This window comes from Apodemus sylvaticus, chromosome 10 (genome assembly GCF_947179515.1).
Source record: "Apodemus sylvaticus chromosome 10, mApoSyl1.1, whole genome shotgun sequence".
NCBI classification, from domain to species: domain Eukaryota; kingdom Metazoa; phylum Chordata; class Mammalia; order Rodentia; family Muridae; genus Apodemus; species Apodemus sylvaticus.
In genome coordinates, this window is record NC_067481.1 from 16,723,349 (window position 1) to 16,748,385 (window position 25,037).

Genomic DNA, 25,037 nt, shown 5'->3' on the forward strand with positions numbered 1-25,037 from the left:
CAAGCTCCTGCTACCTCCCTCCCTGGCCTGTTGTATTATTTCTATTAAGTAACAGAAATATTCTTACTTAGTTGTATTATTTCTATTAAGTGCCTAACCGTTACCTGCATTGCAAGGTCTAGAAGTTCCTTAGAAACATGTTGGTTGGCTCCTTCCAAGTTCCGTACAAGGTCACCAGCAAAATTGCTGTCCTTTGGGGTCAGTAAGGTATAGGCTACACCCTTCTCACCAGCTCTTCCTGTTCGGCCAATCCTATGAGTATGGGTATCAATGTCTCGTGCTACATCATAGTTAATGACTGTTTTAATTGAAGGAATATCCAGACCACGGGCTGAAATAGAAAGAATTGAGATTCTTTTACTTTTTACTTGCAGTTAAGAAAAAAATAAAATAAACTAGAAATGCTAGATTTATAAGAATGTGCATTTCCCATATCTAGGCAAGCTCATGGATATGAAGCCAAGAATAAAAAGTAACATTGGGAGTAACATAAATTTTAAAAAATACTGTGGATAATTTGACTGGAATCACACCTGCAGGTGTGAGAAGGAATGGAGTTCAAGGTTGACTAAGCTATACATAAGAACTCATCTCAAAAATAAAAAGAAGCCAGGCATAGTGGTGCACACCTTTAGTCCCAGCCAAGTTTGACGACAGCCTGGTCTTCATAGTGAGTTCCAGGAAAGCCAGGGCTACACAGAGAAACCCTGTCTTGAAAAGCCACTGCTCTATACAGGTCTCATTACAGGGTAGGGCAATACCCACAAAATAAAGGCTGAGGTTATGATGAAATTCATACTCTTACCTGCAACATCAGTGGCCACCAGGACGGGGATGTCCTTTTTCTTAAAATCTGAAATGACCTTGTTCCTTTCACTCTGATCCATGTCCCCATGGAGCAGACCAAGATTATGACCCTCCTGCTTAAGGTTATTGGCTAGTTCTTCAGCATTGGCTTTCTTAGTAACAAACAAGAGGACACTCCCTGAAGAAGTAAACTCTACCAGACGCCGAGTAAGCCAGTTCCATTTACTAGGTCCAGAATGGAGAATCTCCACAATCTGTGTCACATCTTCATTTGCCTGAGGAAATAAAATAACCAATCATGACTGGTGCCAAAGGAGACATCAAAGACTAGGTATTCTCTTTTCTACCTACATGGCAATATCCCGGGACAATGCCTGTTCTCTGGGGTTTCCTTTAGTATGTCAAATATGGCTTTAAGTTTACTATTCCTTTAAAGCACCTTGCACACCAGCTCCCCCTGGCATGTTCACTTCCAATTTGTATGCCAAAATATGTATAATGGGTGTTAGGCACCTACTTTTACTATTCCCTGGGGCGTACTAGTCAGGGTCTGCCCACTCACCGTCAAGCACAACTTATATGTAAGTACATTAAAAGTAAGAATCCGACATATAAAGGTGCTTACCACTCAGAAACTTTAAAAATCATGAGATATAGATATAGAGAGAATCATAAAGTTATAGATATGGTTGACTATAAATACATATTTTAATAAATATGTTTCCAACACAAAGAAAGGATAACTATTTGAGGTGTTAGATATGCTAATTACACATTACATACATATATTGAAATGCTACATGGTATCCCATAAATATTTATAGTATTGTATCAAAAACCCTATTGTCCTAGTTGGGTTTTTGTCAAATTGATACAAGCTAGAGTTATCTTAGAAGAGAAACATCAACTGACAAAATGCCTGTTGTTAATTTGTGGGGTATTTTCTTGGTTGTTAATTGAGATGGGTGAGCCCAGCCCACTGGGGTGGTGCCACCTTTGCGTAGGTGGTTCTGGGCTGTATAAGAAAACACTGAGCAAGCCATCGGAAGCAAGCCAAGAAGCAGTGCTTCTCCATGGCCTCTGCTTCAGTTCCTGCCTCCAGGTTCCTGTCCTGACTTCTCTTCGCTCAACTGTATGCTAAAATAAACCCTTTCCTTCCCAAGTTGCTTTTGGTCATGGTATTTACCACAGCAAAAGAAGCCAAGACATTTACATTAAAAAAAAAAAAGAAGAAGTTCATGGCTTTATGTATATATGCATGCCTCCATGCACTAAGGAACTTGCAGGTCAGAGAATAAAAATTAAGTTTCACCTTTGATCATGTGGATTCTGAGGATTGAATTCAGACTTAGAGGCCAAGTACCATGACTGGCCAAGCCACCTACTGGCCCCCCAAGGAAGTCTCTACACAACCTTAACTAAATCCCAAATTCCAATTCAGAGAAATCACCATGTAAGGGCATATGCAGGTAAGCACAAAAATCAAAGTTATTTTTTACCAGACCCTCAAATGATTCCATGGAACACTGTGTAGTCTGCTTTAGCAGTCACTTAAATGTCTGTTCTATTCTTTAAAAAAAAAAAAAAAAAAAAAAGGTAAAACTTTTTTTCTAAATCTAAATCACATTGCTCTCTCTATACATGAGTGCAATTTTTTTTTTTAGTTCTTTTCTAGACAGGGTTTCTCTGTGTAGCCCTGGCTGTCCTGAAAGTCATGCTGTAGACCAGGCTGACATGGAGCTCAGAAATCCACCTGCCTCTGCCTCCTAAGCACTGGGATTAAAGGCGTGCACCACCACTGCCCAGCAACATTTTAGTTTGTTTAAGTCACTACTGAAGAGCTAGGTGTGGGAGCACATGCCTTTAAGGCCAGACCTTGGGAGGCAGAATGCTAATCTACAGAGCTAGTTCCAGGACATCCAGGGCTACTAAGAAACCCTGTCTCAAAACAAAAGCAAAAACCAACAAAACAATCATTATTTAAGAATTAAGTTCCATGTCCCTATGAGAAATAAATCCCAGGACCCACCAAGCCTTATGCAGGATTACCTCTCCAATGTCTCCCTGTACCACTCGAATAGGGTCAATCAAGATGTCTCTGGCCAACTTTTCAATCTTTTTTCGAAAAGTTGCACTGAATAAGAGAGCTAAAAGGTAAAGAAAATTCTGTTAAAAATCATTTCTTGCTGAATTCACTCTTTAAGCTTTTGTAATGTAACTGATTCATTAAATAAAAATGATTGGTTTTTTTTGTTTTTGTTTTACTTATTTTCAATCAAGAAATGAGCTGCCATAATGGTTCAGGAAAAGATTTTAATTTCGAATCAGCAGATTTATACTTCAGGGAATTATTTAAATTCAGTTTTAGCACCAATAAGAAGTGAGCAGTGTGCTGGGGCTTTTGCTTGAACCTGCAATCCCAGCTCCCTGGAGGAGGAAGTATGAAAGAGTACTGCAAGGTTACTGCTGCCTAGGCTACAGAGAGGGAATGAGGACAGCTGGCCGGCTTAGCCAGACTCTACCTAAAAACAAAGTGTAAAGGGGGCTGGACACACACATACAGCTCAGAGAGCCAGAGTGTTTGTCTAACACCCATGAAGCCATAGGTGCGATACTACAGGCAACAACAAAACACACCTCACACCTGATGATGTCTAAGGCCTTTTCTAGCTCAAATAAATGTCATCAACTCTCCTCTTTGCAGTATTCATCAATACATACATAGCAATTCTTGCTTCTATAACTCTGAATACTTATAAAAATCGGGTTTCATTTCGAATATAGTTTTAGTATAAAGCTGCTTTATACATACTTTGTCTGTCAGGACGAACATGACTTGCTATGGACCGAACCTGATACTCTGAAAGAAACAGAAAAGTAATCAACACACTACTGTAATATAGTTAAGAAAGGTGTGAAAAGTTACTTTAGTAAAATCCACCCAGGGAACTTTCAAGGATTAAAAAAAGCCTTGAAACTCCTAGACATCATTCAGTATGAAATTTCAAAAATCCCTCAACATAGTTGAACTGGGTAGATAGTGGTTATTTAGAAATTTGCATAGCTTGGTTAAGAAAAGGACCATGGGTGACTTAATAGTCATAGTCATGGATAGGTGTATCCATGAATATGGACTTTACTCTTCAAAGCTCTGGGAGTGAAAGTGAAGGACAAAGGAAACCTTCCTTCTGCCCTAAGTTACCCCAAGTTTTCAACAGTCAAGACTTGCGCACTTCTCTTCAAAAACTACGAATGGTTTATGGCTTGGTCTATCCCTTCATTTGAAACCCCGAAGAGTTTTTAACTTCTTTCATGATGAACAAACTCTAGAAAGATATGGAAAAAACTAACTTGAGAATAGGACAAAAGAAGCTAATATTCAGGGCGTACCAAATCCCATGTCAAACATTCGATCGGCTTCATCAAACACCAGGTAAGAGACTCTCTGAAGATTAGTAGCTTTTTTCTTCACATGATCAATCAGTCGACCCTGTGAGATTCACAAAATGAATAGTAAGTATAATGAAAGGCAAAGACATTTTTTAGTTATATTCCTGGAAAAGTGTCAATTCTTTGGTCTTGAACCAAACTGATCTGACAGTCTCTCTATACCAAACCCAGAAAATAGAAATAGCATGTTTGAGAGTGGGTGCTGTTCAGAGGGCCTGAAGCTCAGAATTCTGACTGCCTCTACTTCTCTCAAGTGCTAGGACTCCAGGCACACACTGCCATACTTATTGAGAACAGAATTCTGAAAACTCAAGTTCTTTCTTTACATTAATTACGGTTTAAATTCTATGGGCAAATGGGTCAGAACCATTCTTATAATATACTCTGAAAAGATATAAAAACTTATGGATGAATTTTATGTCTATGCTACATCCTCTGACAAGTCTAACCATTATCTGAGTATCTCTATGGTTCCCCATGCTCTTGGTAACCAGACCCAGCTTTTAAGAGACCCAAAGAAAACCTGTTTAAAACTAGGAACTTGTAGCTGCTGATACACTGGTCATAGATATTATAACTAGATTGCTGTTTAGTCAACCAATCATAATGAAACCAAGACCAAAGGCAGGTGACTCACAGGGATATTTCCAGCCTAGCTTTCCCATATTTAGAGGGAATTCCCTCAAAAGCAATCATGTTTTCTGCATCAAGAGAGATTAAATCACATTTGAATACAAGATGTACTTACTGGGGTACATACAACAATTTCTGCCCCTTCCTGAAGGGCCTTGGCCTGCTCCCACATGCTCCCTCCTCCATACACTGCCACTGAGCGAAGATTATATGCTTTCCCAAACCGCTTACATTCCGCGTGGATCTAAAAAGTTGTGAATAATATTTTAAAAACTATAAGATTAAAAAATACTTTTATCATTACTCAAAACAAAGTTCTGAAAATACAGTATATGCTACTATAGAAAAATCAAAATGCAGCAGTACCTAGTGGTATAAGCTTGCAGTTTTAGCTAGGTGGTTAAAGCAGAGTGAGAGTAAAAAAAAAAAAAATTATTATCCGTATTATGGAAAATATGTTAACATTTCTCAAGACCCCACAGGGAAAATAATAACGAGAATATGCTTAATGTCAGCCACTGAACTAGAACTTAAAATGGGTTAAGATGGCCAATTTTGTATATAACTTTATTCTATTTAAAACAAAAGTTGGAGGAGGTTGGGGAGATGGTTTAGTGGGTTAAACACTTGCCATGCAAGTGTGAGGAATGACGTTCAGACTTCTAGAACCCACATAAAAGCTGGGGTGGGGGTGGGGGTGGGGCTAGAGAGAGGGCTCAGTGGTTAAGAACACTAACTGTTCTTCCAAAGGCCCTGAGTTCAAATCCCAGCACCCACATGGTAGCTCACAACCATCCATAATGAGATCTGATGCCCTCTGCTGGGGTGTCTGAAGACAGCTACAGTGTACTTACATATAATAAATAAATAAATCTTAAAAAAAAAAAAAAGATGGTGGGACTGGTGCCATGCCAGTGACCCCAGGAGCATCCAGGAGGTGGAGACAGGATATGTGGAACAACCTCTCAACCCAGACTAGCAATAATAGCTCAGTAAATGTGAGATGAATCCTGGAAGACACCCACAAGTCAACCTCAGACTTCTCTTATGTGAATCCACATGTATGCGTATGCCAAGCACGCACCTCCAAAGCAACAATAACTAACTAAACTTCATAGCCCATTCTACTCACTGCCTCCGACTAGTCCAAACGCAGAAAGGGGCCTTTTATACAAAGCACATACCTGCTGACAAAGCTCCCTAGTAGGACACACAATCACCGCAATTGGTCCGTCACCTGGTTCCAATTCCTTCTGATCCATTATATGAATCAACATGGGCCAAATAAAGGCTGCAGTTTTCCCACTGCCTGTTTTAGCAATACCAATCATGTCTCTACCACTTAGTGCTACAGGCACACCCTAGAGGAGAAGAAGGAAAATGTATATATACTCAATCTAAAGATGAACTAATGTCTAGGGAAAAATGACTACAGATATTCAATTCCAATGGAACAAAACTACCCTGGGCCGTGAACATTAGCTGAGTCCCAACATACCCATCAACTTGATTTAAAGGAAATAATATTACCTTCATATGACTCAGCCATCATTTATGAAAAAAAAGATGATTCCCATTTGTATTGACATATCGAAATAAAAACTTAATGATGATAAAGAGAGTTACTAAAAATTTTGTATAGGGCTGGGGAGATGACACAGTGGTTAAGATCACTGCTGGCTTTTCCAGAAGACCCGAGGTCAATACTGAGGAGACACATAGTACCCCATAATGCAAAATGCAAGGAGACGCCCATATGCATAAAATGGTTTGAAAGTCCTTGCCTCAAAAATAAATAGACCACTTTATGTATATATAGGAATTTCTTGCTTTCATTTTTTGAAAAGGAATAAATTCTACATTTGAATGGAAAACAGAAGCTATTAGTCTCAGTAATATATGAAAAAAACTTCATTCATGTCATTTACAAAGGAATTCTAGTCATTGAAAGCACAGAATATATCCATAAACAAATCTTTTGTGAAGTTTAGACAATAAAGTATTTTCTTCATAACATATTTTCAATGTGTTCAGCAGGTATAAAAACATTTTCCAAAAATTCTCACTTTTCTTCAACTTTTAGAAGTTTCAGAGCTTTACATTTCCCACTCACTATGTTTCACGTACCTGACACTGAATTGGAGTTGGTTGTGTGTACTCAGACTTCCTAATCTGGTGCATAAGTTGTTCATCAAACCCAAAATGAGCAAAACTACTTCCTGGTCTAGGAGGTGCAGCACCAGAAACCTAGAGACAAAGACAAGTCCCAGGAAGACCGGTATTCTCACTGAAACAGCATTTACAGTTCAACAGTACACACTCAGACCAAGCACTTTAGCTAGAATAAAGAGTGAAAAGCAAGCATGTAAGCAAAAACACCAAAAATGGTCAGACCCTGAACACACAATGGCCTCATGCAAAAGATACCATGGTAAGAAATCCTGACATAATTCCGACACACAATTTTAAATGATTAAGTACACAGAACTATCTCAAAATTAATTTTCTCATGGTTAATAGAAACAAATTATCCAACTAACTAAAAAGTCATCAACATTCTTTTTACCAAGTTGAATAAACACTAACTGGGATAACAAAAAAATTAAGATTCACTCTTGAGGTAAAGTATGATGAAAACACATTTATAGCTACTGTTTATAAAGATGCAACCTTCTGATTTCTCGAGAGTCAATGCTTCTCTTAGTGATGGTCTAGCCACTATCAAACCTGCTTCAACTGGTCCCAGTAAAGAACAGGAACTACTTTTGTCCATATAGTAGTAGTAATTTTTTATTACTTCTCTGAGGATGCTCATAATTTCCAATGAGGATTTTATTATATATATAAAACTAAAGACCTTTATTTGGGGGAGAAGGGTACTTCTAACTTCTTAGAAATCAAGATATGTATTTGTTCATACACACATACATACTACTATGTCTTTGAAAACTGGAGTTTCTAAACATCATGTAGCAACTAATAAATCAGAAATAAACCAGTCATTCACACCAGAGTAAACCGACATATCCTCTCTGCTATTTGACTTTAACATATAAAAACATTTTAAACAATATGGTAAATGAAATTTGTTGGTGGCAATTTAAAGTATTATTGTAAAATTAGTGCATGTATATTTAAAAAAAAAAACAATCATTTATTTGAATATTTTTTAAAGTGTGTGTGTGTGTGTGTGTATGTTCATCCAGAAAAGGTCTCCCCTGAGCTTGAATACAGATATTGTGGGATGCTTGGCGTGTTATCTGCAAATAGCTGGACTTTAGTTCTCATGATTAAGCAGTAGCACCAAGCCAACTCCCCAGCCTTCTCATTTACTATTTTAAAAAAAGAACACATCATTTATAACTTGAAGCAAATAGATAATTTCAAAATATTCTAACACTTCATGGTTTGTTCACATCTATTATTAATTCTACTTCCTGCCTCTCTTTTTTTATTCTTTTTTTTGGTTTTTCCAGACAGGGTTTCTCTGTGTAGCCCTGGCTGTCCTGGAACTCACTCTGTAGACCAAGCTGGCCTCGAACTCAGAAATGAACTCAGAAATCCGCCTGCCTCTGCCTACCAAGTGCTGGGATTAAAGGCGTGTGCCACCACTGCCTGGCCCTATTTTTTATTCTTAGTCCACCTAACAAAGTACAAAGTTGACTGAATATGCAGAACAAGATGCAGGGCTAGTGAGAAGACTCAGCAGGTAAAGGCACTTGTCATGAAGCTTGACAGTATGAGTTCTATTCCCAGGAATCACATTCTGGAAGGAGAACCAACTTCTGCAAGGTGACATCTGAAAGCAACCCCCAATATCTACACACATGTGCACACACACAATGTTTTTAAAAGAGGAAAAATTAAAACCAAAATAATCTTCCTGAAATATCATGTTTAGGACTAAAACAATAAAATCAAGACATACAAACCCTAGGGCTATAATTATTATTCTCCCTAGGAAATAAATATAGGATTACTATCTGTATAAACGAGAATTCTAAACCTGTAGGAACACTGATATAATAATACTTGCATAATGGTTCTTACCCGAAGGTTGAGTTTATGCCGCAGGTCTATTAACTGCTGTGGAGTGAGGTTGGTTATCTCCTCGTGCTCATTGTAAAAATTTTTTTCAAATGGTGGATAGTCAATCTGCAGGTCCAATTATTCAAAGTTAGTCTAGAATTCAAGAGTCAATCCTGTAAGTTTGATTTTAATGTAAGATAACCTTTTACAAATATTATTTAAAAAAGGGCATTTTTTCTAGAAAGATAATGAATTCATTTATTCTTGACACACTCTTAAAAATCATAGCCTATATTTTTTCCAACTCCTACTTTCAAAGCAGACACCAATCTACTTTCCACAGACATCTCAGACTTTAATAACATGCAACAGAATAAAGAATGGCTGTAGTGCTTAAAGAAGAATTTTTTTAAAAAATGGCTGTAGTGCTTAAAGACAAATTTTTAAAAAGAAGTTATTTCACAAATAACATTTATGCTTAGGATTTAAGTTGTTCATCCATGTCCAAGCATTTAAAAACATTATCAGTATTTCCCTTAGAGATAGGTTTGTCTTCAGAAGGAATTCTAATACACACACACACACACACACACACACACACACACACACACACACACATATTTTAAAGCATGGAATTAAGGCTAGAGAAAGGGCTCTTACAGAGGATCCAACTTCAGTTTCCAGCATCTACCTTCAGTGGTCCTAATTGCTTTTAACTCTAGAGACAGCAGACCTCTTCTGTCCTGTTTGGACTCTGCACTCATGTGCACATACCATCCCCACCACATACACACAGCATTTATGTGCAGATGCCTGGGGAAGCTACAACAGGACATCACTCCTTGGAACTGGGCTTATAGATGAGGTGCCTGGTATGGTGTGGGTGCTATGATCTACACTCAGGTCCTTTGAAGAGCAACAGGTGCTCTTAACCACTGAGTAACTTCTGCAGTTCCAAAAATAAAATCTTTGAAGGTCTAAAATTGCTCCTATAACTTATTAAAATTAACAATGAAGCCTATTTTGGCTGATTTGCTTTGATTGTTTTTTGAAGAGTATCTTAATATGTAGCCCGGGCAGGCCTTGATAGTGCTGGGGTTAAAGTCATGCACCACATATGGTTTTATAAAATGCTGGGGATTAAACTATGGGCTTTATGAATGGTAAAGAAGTACTCTACCAACTGAGTTAAATCTCCAGGCCCAAATTTTCTTTTTATAGGTACCCAACTGTTTACAGTAAGCCTTTTTGGTTTTGAAACAGTCTAATTTAGTAAACAAAGCTAAGTTGCAAATCACTATTCAGTCCAGGCTGACCTCAAACTCTTGGCTATTCTCCTGCCTCTGTCTCTTAAGTGTTGAGACTACAGTGAGCAAGTTTATATATTATGAATGCCTCATGGAATTTCTGATCCAACCACTTAGCAGAAATAAAGATTCCAAACTATGAAAATGCATCAGTTAGAAACAAAGCAAAAAAAGTAATACCTCTGAATGATCAATGGGAGGAAGGGGATCAATAATTTTCTTGGAAGGTGCAATTGGATTTCCATCACTGTCATACTCCAGATTGTCCTCTTCCTCCTCCTGAACCACCCCAGCGGTTGGGTTTTCTGCCATGTATCGAAAATAAGCTTCCTGCAGGAAAGCACAAGAGCACCATCAATCTAAGCACAGTTAAAACATCTCTACATCTGCAACCAGTGCACACGCAGGGCACACAGTCAACCAAAGACAAATACCTATCAAATACGGAAAGTCTGTCACTAACATGGCAATGACTTCTTTTACAATAGCAATTCTCAAAATCAATGAGCAAGACAATATTACACAATGATTTGACTTTTTTAACAGAAGCCTTCCTGTTTGTGGGGACATCTTATTACCCTGAACAGAGCTGGAGAAGACATGCTTTGGCTTTATACCAATCCAAGTTTGGAAGTTAACACTGATTAGAAAGATCACAAACCTGGAGAGTCTATGGTCCTCACCATCCCACAACTAGACAATGGAAAAGGAAGTACTAATGGACAGTTACTAATGTTCTATCTAAAATATAAGAATCAGGATTACTAGAAAGAGGCAAAAAACAGCAACAGGCCCCACAAGTCTTATTACTGTTTTATTACAGTAAACTTAAAATTTGGATTAATAAAAAACTGAGTAAAGGTTTTTTTTTTTAATGTCAGTTGATCAAAAATCCACGTGCAACATGGGGGAAGGGCATATGGAGATACTAATTATTTGGTCACACAGGTAGAAAAGGAGCAAGTCATTCAGTGTAGACAAGCTCTGACCTGTCCCCAGTATAGACTTTGTGGAGTAAAAATAAAGGATAGAAATACTGCATAGAAACTCACTTGGTCATCTTCCTCTTCAATGTCATCTCGAATACCCCTGGAAAAACAAGCGGAGAAACAAACTTCCCTGCAAATGTTCCACATACCCAGCTCCATACTTACATCAGCTTAGTGTTGAATTCCACACAGTCTAGGAACTCTCAACACTAACGTTAGCAAAGCAACAATGAATATACTGTACATGATCCACCCATAATATCTGTGTGGCTTAACTCTATGTGCTAAAGTTTCCCTCTTTTTGCAATGAGATGATATGGTACCCTCAAAAACATCAATTACCAACTGATAGGAGAAGTAAAACCTAGCTGGGTGGTGGTAACCCATTCCTTTAATTCCTGAGAGAAATTAAACAGCACCCCAGAGGCAAATGTAGGTATATCTCTGAGTTCGAGCCCAGCTTTCTCTACGGAGTTCCAGGATGGCTAAGAGCTACACAGAGATACCATGTCTCAAACAAAAAAACAGACAGACAAAGACAAAACAAATATAAAAGAAGTAAGACCTTTCTTGGTGAAGATAGGTTTGGAGAGATACTAAGCTTTGTCAAATGTAACATAGTTGTGTATTACATATTAAAAAGAAAACAAAACCCTCCTGGGTTTGGTATACAGTTGAAAGAATATCAAACTTTATTGTTCCTGTAACTTCTAGCTCTTGAATAAATTGCTTTCAGCCAAAAATCGGCTACTTTGGGGATGGGAAGAGAGAGGAAAACTAGATTAATTCTGCCATGAGTTTGGAACTGACACAGAGAATGGAACCACTGCCACTTGCTGCATCTCTCAGGAGTCCACTGTACAAATGACCACTGCTTCCTCCCACAGACAGCACTTCCTAATCACTTTCTACACAGCTTACAGCGTTTGCTATTCCCAAGGCAACTAGGACGATGCAACACACGGCCAGCATCAAAAGATGGCTGACTCTCCTTCTGGCACAGAAACCCCGGGAGGGGCCTGATTGCCAAACAGAGAGAAAAAAAATGTCCAAACCTGCAGCCAAAGGTTTCAGGAATATATTCAGCAGAGGAAAATTTCCTTCCCAAAAAATATAGCGTTTAAGTTCAGTGTCTGGTTGCTACACAGTAACATCACTCTTGGGATGAAAATAGGTTTTCCTCATTTGTAATTTTTACAGTTTTATTATATAACCATCATAACTTCTAATTACTGATCACACAGGCATTAATCTATTATTATGAGAAGAAATCTAAGACAATGAAACTAAACTTTAGTAACTATACTACCTTTTACCCTCACTATAATTCACTTCCCATTTCCTGGACAACTATTTATAACCAAATCCTTAGTCTAACAAACTAAATCACTTTAAGTTATTACAAATGCAAAGACTTTGCCATCTTCTTACCTAGGGTAATACTCAAGATACAGAGACAGCTCAAGCAAAGATCTTTGTGTACTTTAATATTCGTTCCTTTGTAAGTTCTTAAGAATAGTCTTTGCAATCTTCAACAATTTCTATGTAACCTTTGTGAGAGTGGAGAAAACAACTTACTTTACGTTTTTTCTTTCCTTGTCCTTTTCTTCAAGTCTCTTCATGTCTCTAGCTGCCTGATCCTAATGAAACAAAAGGCTACATGGAGTGACATCAATTTAAAATGCTGTAAGAGAAATTCATTACAAACAATTTATATACTGAAGCATATTCATCACAGCTTTCCTTATGTTCACACTTGCATTTTCATGTAATCTTTCAGGAAGCTTTGACAAATATTTCTCAAAGACAAATGCCACACATACACGTAAGTGCATATACACTTTTAAATGCTTAATTCACCACCAATAAATCTTTGGTGATTTGTTTTAGAAAAGGAAGTAACTTGCTACAGATGTCCTGAAATTCAAGCAAATCAGCCTTTGTTTAAGTATAGTTTGAAGTAGATGTAGTTGAAACAACAAAACCAAAATCCTGCACTACCACCGCCCCCCACCACACACAAACACCTACCCACTCCAAACTGAAAGAACAAATAGACAAAAGCTGAAGGGAAATACAGATATATTGAGTTCTGACTCCTATTTTGGAAAGATGGCTCTGAACTTAAAAGTAATTTCCCCTCCACTTTTCCTTTGGGCTGACATTTTTGCTTTTACGAATTAAAGGTGAGATGTGATGAGTAAAAATAATGATACAGGCTGGCAGGGGCTAGAGATGCTTCTAAACATCCTCCAACAAGAATAGCCCCAAAGCCTAGCATAGTGTGGCACACACCCTTAATCCCAGCACTTAGGAGGCAAAGGTAGGCAGATCTCGAGTTAGAGGCCAGCTTGGTTTACATAGTGAGTTCTAGGACAGCCAGGGCTACAAACTCTGTCTCTCAAAAACAAAATCAAAACCCCCATAAGAAAAATTACCTAATCATAAATACTAATAAAGTTGAAAATGTGCTATAAAAAAACCCAATAAATTAAAACCTTTAGGAATAGAATTAAAAGTGTATCCTTGTTACGTTTTCCATAAACAGTCCTTATATTAGAAGATGACAATAGCAGATCACTGCTCTAAACTGATCCTTTGTTTTATACATTTAGAAACTAACACTAGGATTATTTTTTTCCAAAGTCCTTCAGCATAAAGAAAATGTGAATTTTTCTACCTTTGTATTTTAATTCTATGTGTATGCATGAGTTTTCCATATACAGTCCTTATATTAGAAGATGACAATAGCAGATCACTGCTCTAAACTGATCCTTTGTTTTATACATTTGGAAACTAACACTAGGATTATTTTTTCCAAAGTCCTTCAGCATAAAGAAAATATGAATTTTTCTACCTCTGTATTTTAATTCTATGTGTATGCATGTTTTGCCTGCATGTATATCTGTGTGCTGTGTATGTTGAATGTTTGCAGAGGGTGAAGGAAGCACTGGATCTCCTGGGACTGGAGTTACAGAAGAGCGTGAACTGCCGAGCAGGTACTGAGAATCAGACGCAGTGGCACTCTAGAAGAGGACTTGGTACTCTCAGAACTATTTCTCAGGCCCTTGAATTGTATTTATCTTTAAAAACAAAAACAAAAGCCGGGCGGTGGTGGCGCATGCCTGTAATCTCAGCACTCTGGGAGTCAGAGGCAGGCGGATTTCTGAGTTGAGGCCAGCCTGGTCTACCAAGTGAGTTCCAGGACAGCCAGGGCTATACAGAGAAACCCTGTTTCAAAAAAACCAAATCCAAAAAGACAAAAACAAAACAAAAAACAAACAAATAAACAAACAAAAAAAACCAAACAAAAAACAAAAGTCACAACATATACCATGGCACAATCAGCTGTTCTATAAATGAAATGTTATCAAAGAGGAATTATTTTTAAAAGAAACATTACATACAACTACTTTTCAAGAGATTGAATTACTAGAGACAGGTCTGGGGCTATAAATTGAACGCAATACTAACAATATTGCTATGTATAAAACAAATCACTACATTTGTAGGACATTTTTTTGGGTTTTTTATTTTTTTTTTTGTTTTTTAAGTTTCTCTGTATAGCCAGGGCCTATCCTGGACTTACTCTGTAGACCAGACTGGCTATTAATTCAAGAGATCTGACTGCCTCTGCCTCCCAAGTGCTGTGATTAAAGGCATGAACCACCACATCCTGAATAAAAAAAAATTCACTTCTTATATGCAAGTGTACATGCTATATGTGTATGCCTAGTACACACTGAGGGTAGATTTCCCAAAACTGTAATTATAAGCCACATGGACGCTAGAAGTTGAACCCAGGTCCCCTAAAAAGCCCACTGAGCCATCTCTCTAGCCTCAAATATTCTTTTAAGCCTATATAAAACCTTCATTAGAACACTGCCTAAAAGCCGGGCAGTGGTGGCGCATGCCTGTAATCCCAGCACTTGGGAGGCAGAGGCAGGCGGATTTTTGAGTTCGAGTCCAGCCTGGTCTACAGAGTGAGTTCTAGGACAGCCAGGGCTACACAGAGAAACCCGTCTCAAAATTAATTAATTAATTAAAAAAAAAAAAAAGACCACTGTCTAAAAATAAACCTTCATCAAATTCAAGTCTTAGGAAAGTTCCTTTTTTTTTTTTTTTTTTTTGATTTGGATTTTTCGAATCTCAGAGTGCTGCGATTACCACCGTCCAGCCAAAAAAAAGAAAAGTTCGTACAATGAGGAAGTTGGCATTTGACATCAGGAGTTTGTCTTAGACTCTGACACTCTTCAAAATCTGACAACTGATCTCTCTGTACTTAGCTAAATAAATCTCTTAATACTATACCAAAGATATCCAGGAGCATGTCAGTGTACTCAAAAGAACTTCAAATATTTAAATGTCAAGCAAAAGAATTTGGTCATTCTCAGATAACTCATTCAAAAGGAGCCATATAAACTTAAAAACTTTAAATTTAAACCTAAAAAACAACAACATCATCAAAACCAAGAGCTGACTTTTCTTATAATCTGTCATTAGGATTACCATGAAATAGTGGGGCTGGCTGCTCTGCTCTTCTAGAGGTCCTAAAGTCAATTCCCAACAACCATATTAAGGTTACAACCATCTGAAATGGGAACCTACCCTCTTCTGGTGTGCAGGCATACATGCAGACAAATCTTATATTCAAATACAAAAATAAATAAACAAGTTTCTGAGAAATACTGCCCTATAGGAAATGTCCCTTTCTCAAGAGCATGAAAAAAAATTGTGTATAAGCTATCTCCAACACTATATATCTTTCATTTTTAAAGTGAATTACTTATTTATTCAATACAGACTACACTGCAAAATACATGTATGTATTGAATAAATAAGATATATGTATGCCTTAAATAATTTTAGTAAGTTTTGGTAAGTTCAATGGTCTGTTAATTTAAAAAAATATGTTAAGACCCAGCATGTGGCTCATAGCATTCATCCCAGAATTCAGGAGGCAGAGGCTGGGGAAAAAAAAAAAAATCACAAGGTCAGCCTGGTCTATATAGTGAGTTCCCGGATGGTCAGGACTAAGTAGGCTCCCTGTCTCAAAACAAACAAACAAAAAAAACCTGTAAGCTAGAAGAACTCAGAGACATAAAGACTATGGGGACTAGAGTTGAATTATGGCTCAACCATCTATGAGGTTTTTGGACACAGAATAAATACATGGAGGTTACGATTTAGTAGTAAAATATTCCTAAAGAGGGTCCCAAGTTGGGTTTACTGCCTAGTTGGCGGCACCATAGAGGAAGCTCTGGAAACTTTGGGCGATGGACCCTTCTAATTCTATGTATGAAGTTCTTTAGGTTTAGCTTCCTTATAAAATAGGATTTGATAAATACTAGAGTGCATAGGATAGTATTCCACTTAAAAATATACTAAGACTCTTATAACAAAACATATTTTGAGTAACTATATTCATATTTGCAGTTTACTATTCCTGTCACTCACTAATTACCTCTGAAAATACTTGGAGGGCAAATGGAAATAGAAAAAAAAATCTAAAAACACCAAAAACAAAACAAAAATCAAAGAAAAGGCAAAACAAACAAACAAAGACAAAAAACAAAGATCTATTCCCATGTGCTCACTGTGTGAAGGAAGGAAACAAGAGCCGGCACTTGCCTCCACTTCAGCCATGAATGCCTCCAAGGGGTCATCATCACTGTCAGAGTCCGCTGGCTTGGAATGGAACTGCTGGCGGGTAGGTGAGTTCTCAGCAGGAATGTAAGGTAAATCTACATTGCTGGAGTCTTCTTCTTCATCTTCAAAATACCTGAAAATTAAAACAAAGACCAGTAAAGGGACTGAAACCTCACTAACACAGCTTTCACTGTGGGCTATTACAGTAGTAAGAATTCCCAGCTTGGTTTGTTGCACATGTCTGTGACCCTTGAACGGAGGAGATAGAGGCAGAAGGATCATAATCATAGCCAGGGAGGACTAAATATCCAAGTCCTATGTCAAAAACCATGTCCATCAAACTCCACATGAATTAAATATAAAACTCTTCAGTAGGGTTTAAGCTTCAGCTGACTCAAACACCAAAAACATTGTGTTCATCCTATTCAGAACACTAATCAGGAAAACACTATTCCTGAATAACAATTTAAGCAAGCACATGAATACTATACACCCTAAACTAAGCAAAGTCAGGGTGGGGGTAAGAAGGTCAACCCTGGAAATCATTAATAGCTCATACTGATTCATTCATCAACAATTATCACTTACGCATTTTCTTCATCAAAGTTGGCCCGTTTGGATCCAATTTTGTAGAAAGAAGGAAGCTGTGGTGGAGCAGACTTTCCAAATCCAGAAGAAGAGCTGGCTGCCCCAAAGGCACTGTGGGACTGCTGTGGCAGTTTGGCTTCCTCCTTCTTCCCAGCACTGATGGCAAAACCTCCAAAACCAAACCCCCGCTTGGTTCCAGGGCCGCCTTTATTCCAGTTCATGATGCCAATGACTGGTGTTAGGAACAAGATGCACAGATATTAATGTGACTTTGTAAACAGCCTCGTTAACCTTCATTTCATTTTCAATGTCTACCCACAAATTTAATTTTCTTGATGGAACTGCTTAGTGGTACAGTACTTACTTTACCCTGGCCTGTGTCACTTGCACTGCAATTACAGCTTCAACCAAATGACTTTTCTCTTAAAATACTGAAGAAACTATTATTCTTTTTATTGAGATCCGAAACAAAAGAAGTACTTTTATGAGGTTGTGTAAAATAACCTTTTTATTGGAAGGAGTTGTCAAAAATGATCATAAGACAGTAACCACTCTGGGACCTTTAATATAGGATAGACATTGCAAGACAATCTCCTAACCTTTATCTTTACTATCATTAGTGTGTGTGTAAACATAAACATGTGCTAGTGTGGAGATGAGAGGACTGTGCGCAGGCTGCTCACTCACTGGCCCATCATCTTTGCTTGTTCCCCACCCTAACTCCTTCCCTTCCTTTTTTTCTTTTATCTTTTTTTGTAGTCTTGGCTGGCCTCAGAGTCAGAGACCCACCTGTCTCTTGAATACTACTCACCAGCCCTAGCTTAAATATTTATCCTTAAGCATTTACTCAGGTAAATTTCACTAAACATAAATCCAGTTTTAAAAATAGGTAAGGGGAAGGCAAGCTTGGTGGCACATGCTTTTAATCCCAGTACTGGGGAGGCAGAGGCAGGCAGGATGTCTTTGAATTAGTCAAGTTCGAAGACCCGTCTTAAAAAAAAACAAAAAACACAAATGAGAAGGTAAGGAGGAGAAGGCTAGCTAGAGAGGTGGCTCAGAGGCTCAAAGCACTGGTGCTCTTCCAGAGAACCCAGGTTTGATTTCCAGTCCCAGAGGATACAAATGCCCTCTTCTGGCTCTACTGGAACCAGGTTATGCACATGATACACAGACACACACGCAGACAAAACACTCATACACAGTAAGCACACTCACACACCACTTGAATAGGCAAAAAACATGAGTAGCTTTCTCTAAAGACAACATGTAACTGGTGGGTAGATTACATGAAACAACACCTTGAATCAAAGCCAGATATGGTGATGCACACATGCAATGTCATCCGTACTCAAGATGCTAAAGCTGAAGGATCTCAAGTACAAGACCAGCTTGGTCTACATAGTATAGAACTGTCTCAAAAATCCTTACATTACAAGCAATGAAGGAAATGTAAATCAAAATGCTTAAGGATAAATATTTAAGCTAGGGGTAGGGAGTAGTACTCAAGAGGCAGGTGGCTCTCTGACTTTGAGACCAACCAAGACTACAAAAAAAAAAAAAAAAGATAAAAGAAAAAAGGGAGGGTGGGAGTTAGGGTGGGGAACAAGCAAAGATGACAGGCCAGTGACTGAGTGGCATTTCCCACTCAGTACTAATAGATGCTCAAAGCCACAAAAATAAAGATCAGCTCTCCCCACCCTCTGCCCCCAAGACTGTACTAACCCAAAAGCAATTCAAGCATCCAGAGAGAGGGGAGCTCTCAAAAGAAACATACTTGATCACTATGCTATCAATCCCACACACACAGCCGCCATGAGGAAGATAGAGACAACTGGTTGTATTCACCAAGGCTCATCAAGGTTGAAAGGCAACTCCACCACACCCTGGCCAAGCTCAGCAGCCGGATCAGGCCCGATGGAGAGGCAGCATATCCGGGACTTTATTATGCTGCCAACAAAAGTGGGGTCATCTAAGTCTAAGGCCTGAGGGTCATCTAAGTCTAAGGCCTGAGGGTCATCTAAGTCTAAGGCCTGAGGGGATAACCCTGGTAGAGAAAGCCCTGGCACAGAGGCGCAGGTTAGCCTCTGCGAATTACTGGTAGAATGTAAAATGGTTCAGTAACTGTGGCAATCAGTATGTTTCTTCAAAAAGATCAAGCAAGGTTAACAAGATAGATCACTGGGTAAGTACTTGCCTCACTTGAAGGCCTGAATTCCTGGGATCTACATGGTAGAGAGAACCAATTCCTCCAAGTTGTATTCTGAACACAAATAAATACATATAGCCTTTTAAAAACTTTATTATTAAAAACAAAACAAACAACCAACCAACAAAAAACCTTGGAAATAAAAACACCATACTCAGCCGGGCAGTGGTGGCGCACGCCTTTAATCCTAGCACTTGGGAAGCAGAGACAGGCTGCCTCAGAGGATCTCTGGGTTCAAGGCCAGCCTGGTCTACAAAGTGAGTTCCAGGATAGCCAGGGCTACACAGAGAAACCTTGTCTCGGAAAAACAAAAAACAAACAAACAAACAAACAAAAACCCAACCTACCATTCTCAAACTAACCATGTCCAAGTATATAACTTAGTCAACTTGTATACAGCTATGGTTGGCATTTAAAATGTAAACTGTAAAGCTTTATATTAAATATATGCATTTATCCACCACAAAACCAAACAAAAATCTTGACAAAATTGCGGATGGGAGATCCATGAAACACTTATTCTAGTTGGAATTCTACCAATAAATGTTTTGGGTTGTTTTCTTTTGGTTGTTGTTATTATTGTTAGTTACAAGAACATGCCGGGCAGTGGTGGCACATGCCTTTAATCCCAGCACTTGGGAGGCAGAGGCAGGCAGATTTCTGAGTTCGAGGCCAGCCTGGTCTACAGAGTGAGTTCCAGGACAGCCAGGGCTACACAGAGAAACCCTGTCTCAAAAAACCAAAAATACCAAAATACCTAATTTCGTAAACAAACAAAAAAAAAAAACCAAACAACCCCATATAGCAGAATAAATTCAAGCTAGATCTTAGTAAGCTCCATTGTTTGATTCTGATTGCTACCCACTTTCTGACGTGTGCTCCCCAACTCTTTGAAGTAGCTGCCCTTCTTTCCATCTTCACCTCCACTACTGCAACTCTATAACAAGACCGACAGTTGTCAAGCTCCCATATTACTAGAGTGATCATTACAGCAAAATATATGGTGTGCTTGTTTTGTGTCAGGCATTGGTTTTTTAGGCTCAGAGGATACAAGCATGGAATCAGAAAGCCCTCAGGGAGCCAGGCGGTGGGCCCACGCCTGTAATCCCAGCACTCTGGGAGGCAGAGGCAGGCGGATCTCTGAGTTAGAGGCAAGCCTGGTTTACAGAGTGAGTTCCAGGACAGCCAGGGCTATACAGAGAAACCCTGTCTCGAAAAAACCAAATCCAAAAATAAAAAAAAACAACAAAACAAAACAAAACAGAAAGCCCTCAGGAAATTCAATGTGATCAGAGATGAGGGGATGGGGAATGAAAGAAGGACTGACATCTATTCATTCAATAGTCTATCAGTAAGGAATGACCTGTTTTAGATAGTAAAACTACTATGAAATGAAAGCAAGCAGGGTGAGGAGGGGAGGTACTGCAGACAGAAGTCAGCGGACTCACCGAGGTAAGTATACTACTCAACAGGGCAATCGTTCTATGACTGCCTCAACAATGTCTGTTCAACTGGAAAAGTCAAGATATAAATGTAGAAGCTGCATCAACAACTAGCTAACATTTCATAATTTATAAAACGTGACTTTAATGTAGATAAAGTATAAAATGAAGTAAGAACGAGACAAAACTGAAAACAAAATTAATTTCTACTTCCTTTGGCTGTTCCTTTGGCACTGTCTGTTAACACAGTGTAATCAAGCAAAGTCACAACAAAGCACAAATCTCCTGAAGCACACATACTCAGTTAAACCATCTTCGAAATACCAATTTATACTTCTGTCACTCCCTTCAAGTTAGATGCTCTCCAGTTAGTGAGACTGGAATCAGGTGTTGCGTTGTGGCAGTAAATGACTTTAACCACCCACACTGCCCAGGGTTCCAAAGAAAATCAAGCAGCCTGGTGGAGTTCTTCCCTCTTCTTGGGTTCTCCCACACTAAATCTGTTTCTTACTTATTGACCGATCAAGATCCTTCTTACCTGTACAGCTTACTTGAATAATAATTCTAGAGCACCAATACAAATATGATTTGTCTAGAAAGTGACATTTATGTTAAAATCCTTCTCAGGTCTTTAAACACCTGACACTATGTTATTTCTTGAACACTATCCATTTCATGATTTAGTATTTACCTGTCATCTCTTCGGTCTTCAAGAGCAGACACTCATTATCCATGCTCTACATGCAAGAGTTCTAAGAGGAGCTACCCTTGGATGAGGATGACTGAAGACGCTATGAAGTAGTGCTTGGTGTCCAGGTACCAAAATGTGATGGTTTAGTAAGAAATCTTAACAGGATTGTAAAATAACACCAGCTAGCTATAATCAAACTCTAATTCTGCCACTAACAGCATGAATCTTAAAGGTGTTATTAGCAGACTTTTCATTTGCAAAATGGTGAGACTACCATACACCTTACAACTTGGATTTTTACTGAGTCAACGGGTAACCCATGCTTCAGCCCTTGAGGCTGACAGAGAGGATCCTGTGTGTCAAAGACTAACCTGGGCTACAAAGTGAGCTCTAGCTCAACATGACCTAAAGAGTGAGACTGTATCAAATTCAATAAATAAAACTCAACTACACTGAATGAAGCATGGTAACACCAGCAAAACACACTATAGGCAGTTACCATTTCTCCAGAAGACAACCTCTCCACTGGTAAATTGGTAATATCAGATCTCTTAACTGGGATTCATATTCAAGCGTCACTCACCACTTATGATGTCAAGATCACTGAGTCAAGGAGTGGGGTAAATTTCGTAAGAGAGGTACAAAATATCTACTCCCTTAATAATCTGCTTAATTAATAAGGACATCTTAAACACTATAGAGTCAGTTAGTTCTTTAATAGCTTAATATGAAATTGTAACAGAATAGAAAATAGCTATATTCAAATTGTAATTTTGTCACTTTCTATAATGCAACCTGCCAAAAACCCAAGAATTTCATCACATTCCAAACCTAATAAAATGTGAGTGAGTGGGGTGGCGGCTGAGAGTTCTCTGAGAAGTACTCCTTTCCTATCAGTTTTAATGAAGCCAAGGACAACTTGCAACTACGAAATTGATAGAACACAAAGCTAAGTGTGTTTTCAAAAATCACACTGTATTATCACAATCTACATTACTGTGAATGGAACTGTATAACAATGTAAGTTGGATTTATCACTCCTCTGCTCAGACAGCCCCATTTCATGCAGAGTGAAGACAAACTCTTCACAACAGTCAGTCTATAAGGCCCTGTTGTTTTGTTTTCCCTTCTTCCTTTATGGTGTCATCTATAAGTCCCTCACTTGCTAACTGCTATGAACACACCGCTCCTCTCACAGGCCCAGCTTTGTCCCCTTCAAGGCGTTCATAGATTGATGTTCCCCTGCTCAGAACATAGCTTTCTCCAGACTCTCCCGTGGGTAGCTGCCCTCACCATCTTCTATCCTGTTTAAATCTCCGTTAGCATCCCTGACAGGGCTTTCCCTGACTACTCTTGCAGCTTCTCCCAAGCCTCCCTTGCTGGTACAGACTACTCTTTAACATTTAGCATAACACACATCTATCTCTCCTTCCCCATTACAAAGTTTCATGAGGGGACTGGTAAAATGGTTCTGCAGGTTAATTGCCTGACCAGAGTTCCATCCTGAGGACCTATAATGGTGGAAGGAGAAAACCAACTTCTACAGGTTGGCCTCTAACCTCTACAGGAGGGCAGGGTAGACATGCATAAAGAAATACGTGAAAAAAATGTATTTAAAGATTGTTTCATGAGTGCAGTGGTCACAGACTTAACACTTAGGCAATGCAAGAGAGAACAGGCACAGAGGCAACAACAATGGGTTTTTTTTTGTTTGTCTGTTTGTTTAATGAATCACCTTAATCTCCCTCTAGGTAAAGGAAAATAACATTTTCACCCCGGGAAGAATAAATTTTTGTATCAGACTTACGGTTCACTTCACACCTGCCAGAACAGGATTAAACAAATTAAGACATAATCCCTGCGGTTCAGTTGTGTGTAGGAGACAATACAGAAATAACACTTGCAAATAATAATAACAATAACGCAGGAAAGCCACAAAACGACAGTCTAAAGGAGTAGAGGTGAAAATGGAAAAGCTAAGATGACAGAAAAGCTTATGTTATATGCTCCCAAACTTGACTAGTATAATTTTTCCTTACGTTTCTGGTACGCGTTTGCAATCCATATATATTATTCATTCACCTCAGGTAGGCTCAAGTAGGCCGCAGAAAGTTTGTAACTATGGTGATGGTGTTAACCATGATTTACTCAAGGTTTCACAAAGATCAATGGCTATTATTTCAGCCTTCTAACCTGTCAACTTCCGCTACCGAGACCCTCCGCCCTCCATTTGTGGGCCCGCAATCCACAACAGCTACCTACAGGGATCAACACACCTCCACTAGCTCACCCAGCTTCGGAGCCCAGCACCCTGGAAATCCCTTCCTGTAGCCCATCAAGCACCGCCTCCGGAAAGCCGCCAAGTGGGCCTCGTTCAGACGGGCGATGAGCAGAGCCGTCGGAAGGCAACCTAGCTCCAGAGGGCCACCCTCGGGGCTCCAGCCCGCGTACCCATCCCTCCCCGGACCCCCGCAGCCGCCCGGGTCCCGAGGCTCCGCCGATTCTTTGTTAAGCGAGGCCGAGGTTCCTCCGCCCTCGCCAGGCCCCAGTTACCTCTCGTGCCCCCGGGGCTAGCGGCGCTGCATCTGGTGAACCCTTTACACAAACCTGCTGCTGCGGCTGCAGACGCAGTTGCTACTACAGTCGGCGCGAAAGAACCCCCGCGGCCCTGCGTACGCGCGGTGCGGGACCGCGTCCAGCCGCGCTCTTCCTCCGCCCCCTTCGCCGCCGCCTCACGGCCCGTTGCTGACTGGGGGTGGGTGCATCTGACATGCGCTGTAAGTAGGGCGCGAGCCGAAGGGTGTGGCTGGGGCTACGGCTCCCGAAAGGCGCCAATTACGCCCGCCCTTCCGATTCCGGAACACAATATAAACACGTCACACACCCCGGACGGGAGCCCGATTCTGGGTGAGGATTGTGTATGGCTCGTGTAGTGAGTAGATCTGGAATGAAGAGAGAGGCGGCGACAGGAAACCGCCCAAAAAGCTCAAGATAATAGGGTGTAGAGTGGAAACTTCATTTACATAAGAATGTCGACCCTCCCTTGGCTCTTGTCCCTTGCCAAAAAACAAAACACAAAAAAACCCACGACTTGGGCAACATTTCCCTTCATGCCTCTGTCCACATGGTCCCATAGACTATGGCCACCTTTAGCTTCCGGAGCATCAGATCAAAGTGACGTCAACCCGACGGAGCCCTACGGGAGAAACCCAGCCTCCGCTACAGCACTTCTAGCCCGGGGGTGCC

At 39.6% G+C, this 25,037-nt stretch overlaps 1 protein-coding gene across 4 annotated transcripts in view; it reads right to left on the reverse strand.

The window, feature by feature from the left end:
• Ddx42 (DEAD-box helicase 42) overlaps positions 1–24,914 on the reverse strand; it is a 29,128-nt gene extending 4,214 nt beyond the window's left edge. Inside the window, exons 1-16 of one of the 4 annotated variants that reach the window (XM_052196746.1) lie at positions 24,399–24,914; positions 19,647–19,712; positions 17,453–17,684; positions 16,847–16,997; positions 12,794–12,855; positions 11,279–11,315; positions 10,407–10,556; positions 8,941–9,045; positions 7,018–7,137; positions 6,075–6,251; positions 5,006–5,134; positions 4,198–4,297; positions 3,620–3,667; positions 2,857–2,954; positions 806–1,082; positions 105–331 (exon numbers count right to left, since the gene is read on the reverse strand). In XM_052196746.1, the coding sequence (XP_052052706.1) occupies positions 105–331; positions 806–1,082; positions 2,857–2,954; positions 3,620–3,667; positions 4,198–4,297; positions 5,006–5,134; positions 6,075–6,251; positions 7,018–7,137; positions 8,941–9,045; positions 10,407–10,556; positions 11,279–11,315; positions 12,794–12,855; positions 16,847–16,997; positions 17,453–17,673 (1,902 nt within the window). In that variant the 5' untranslated portion in view covers positions 17,674–17,684; positions 19,647–19,712; positions 24,399–24,914. Of the gene's footprint in view, positions 1–104; positions 332–805; positions 1,083–2,856; positions 2,955–3,619; positions 3,668–4,197; positions 4,298–5,005; positions 5,135–6,074; positions 6,252–7,017; positions 7,138–8,940; positions 9,046–10,406; positions 10,557–11,278; positions 11,316–12,793; positions 12,858–16,846; positions 16,998–17,452; positions 17,685–19,646; positions 19,713–24,344 lie in introns of those variants that run through there. The other 3 variants (XM_052196747.1, XM_052196745.1, XM_052196748.1) reach the window with 3 other exon arrangements.
• Positions 24,915–25,037: the final 123 nt, after the last annotated feature.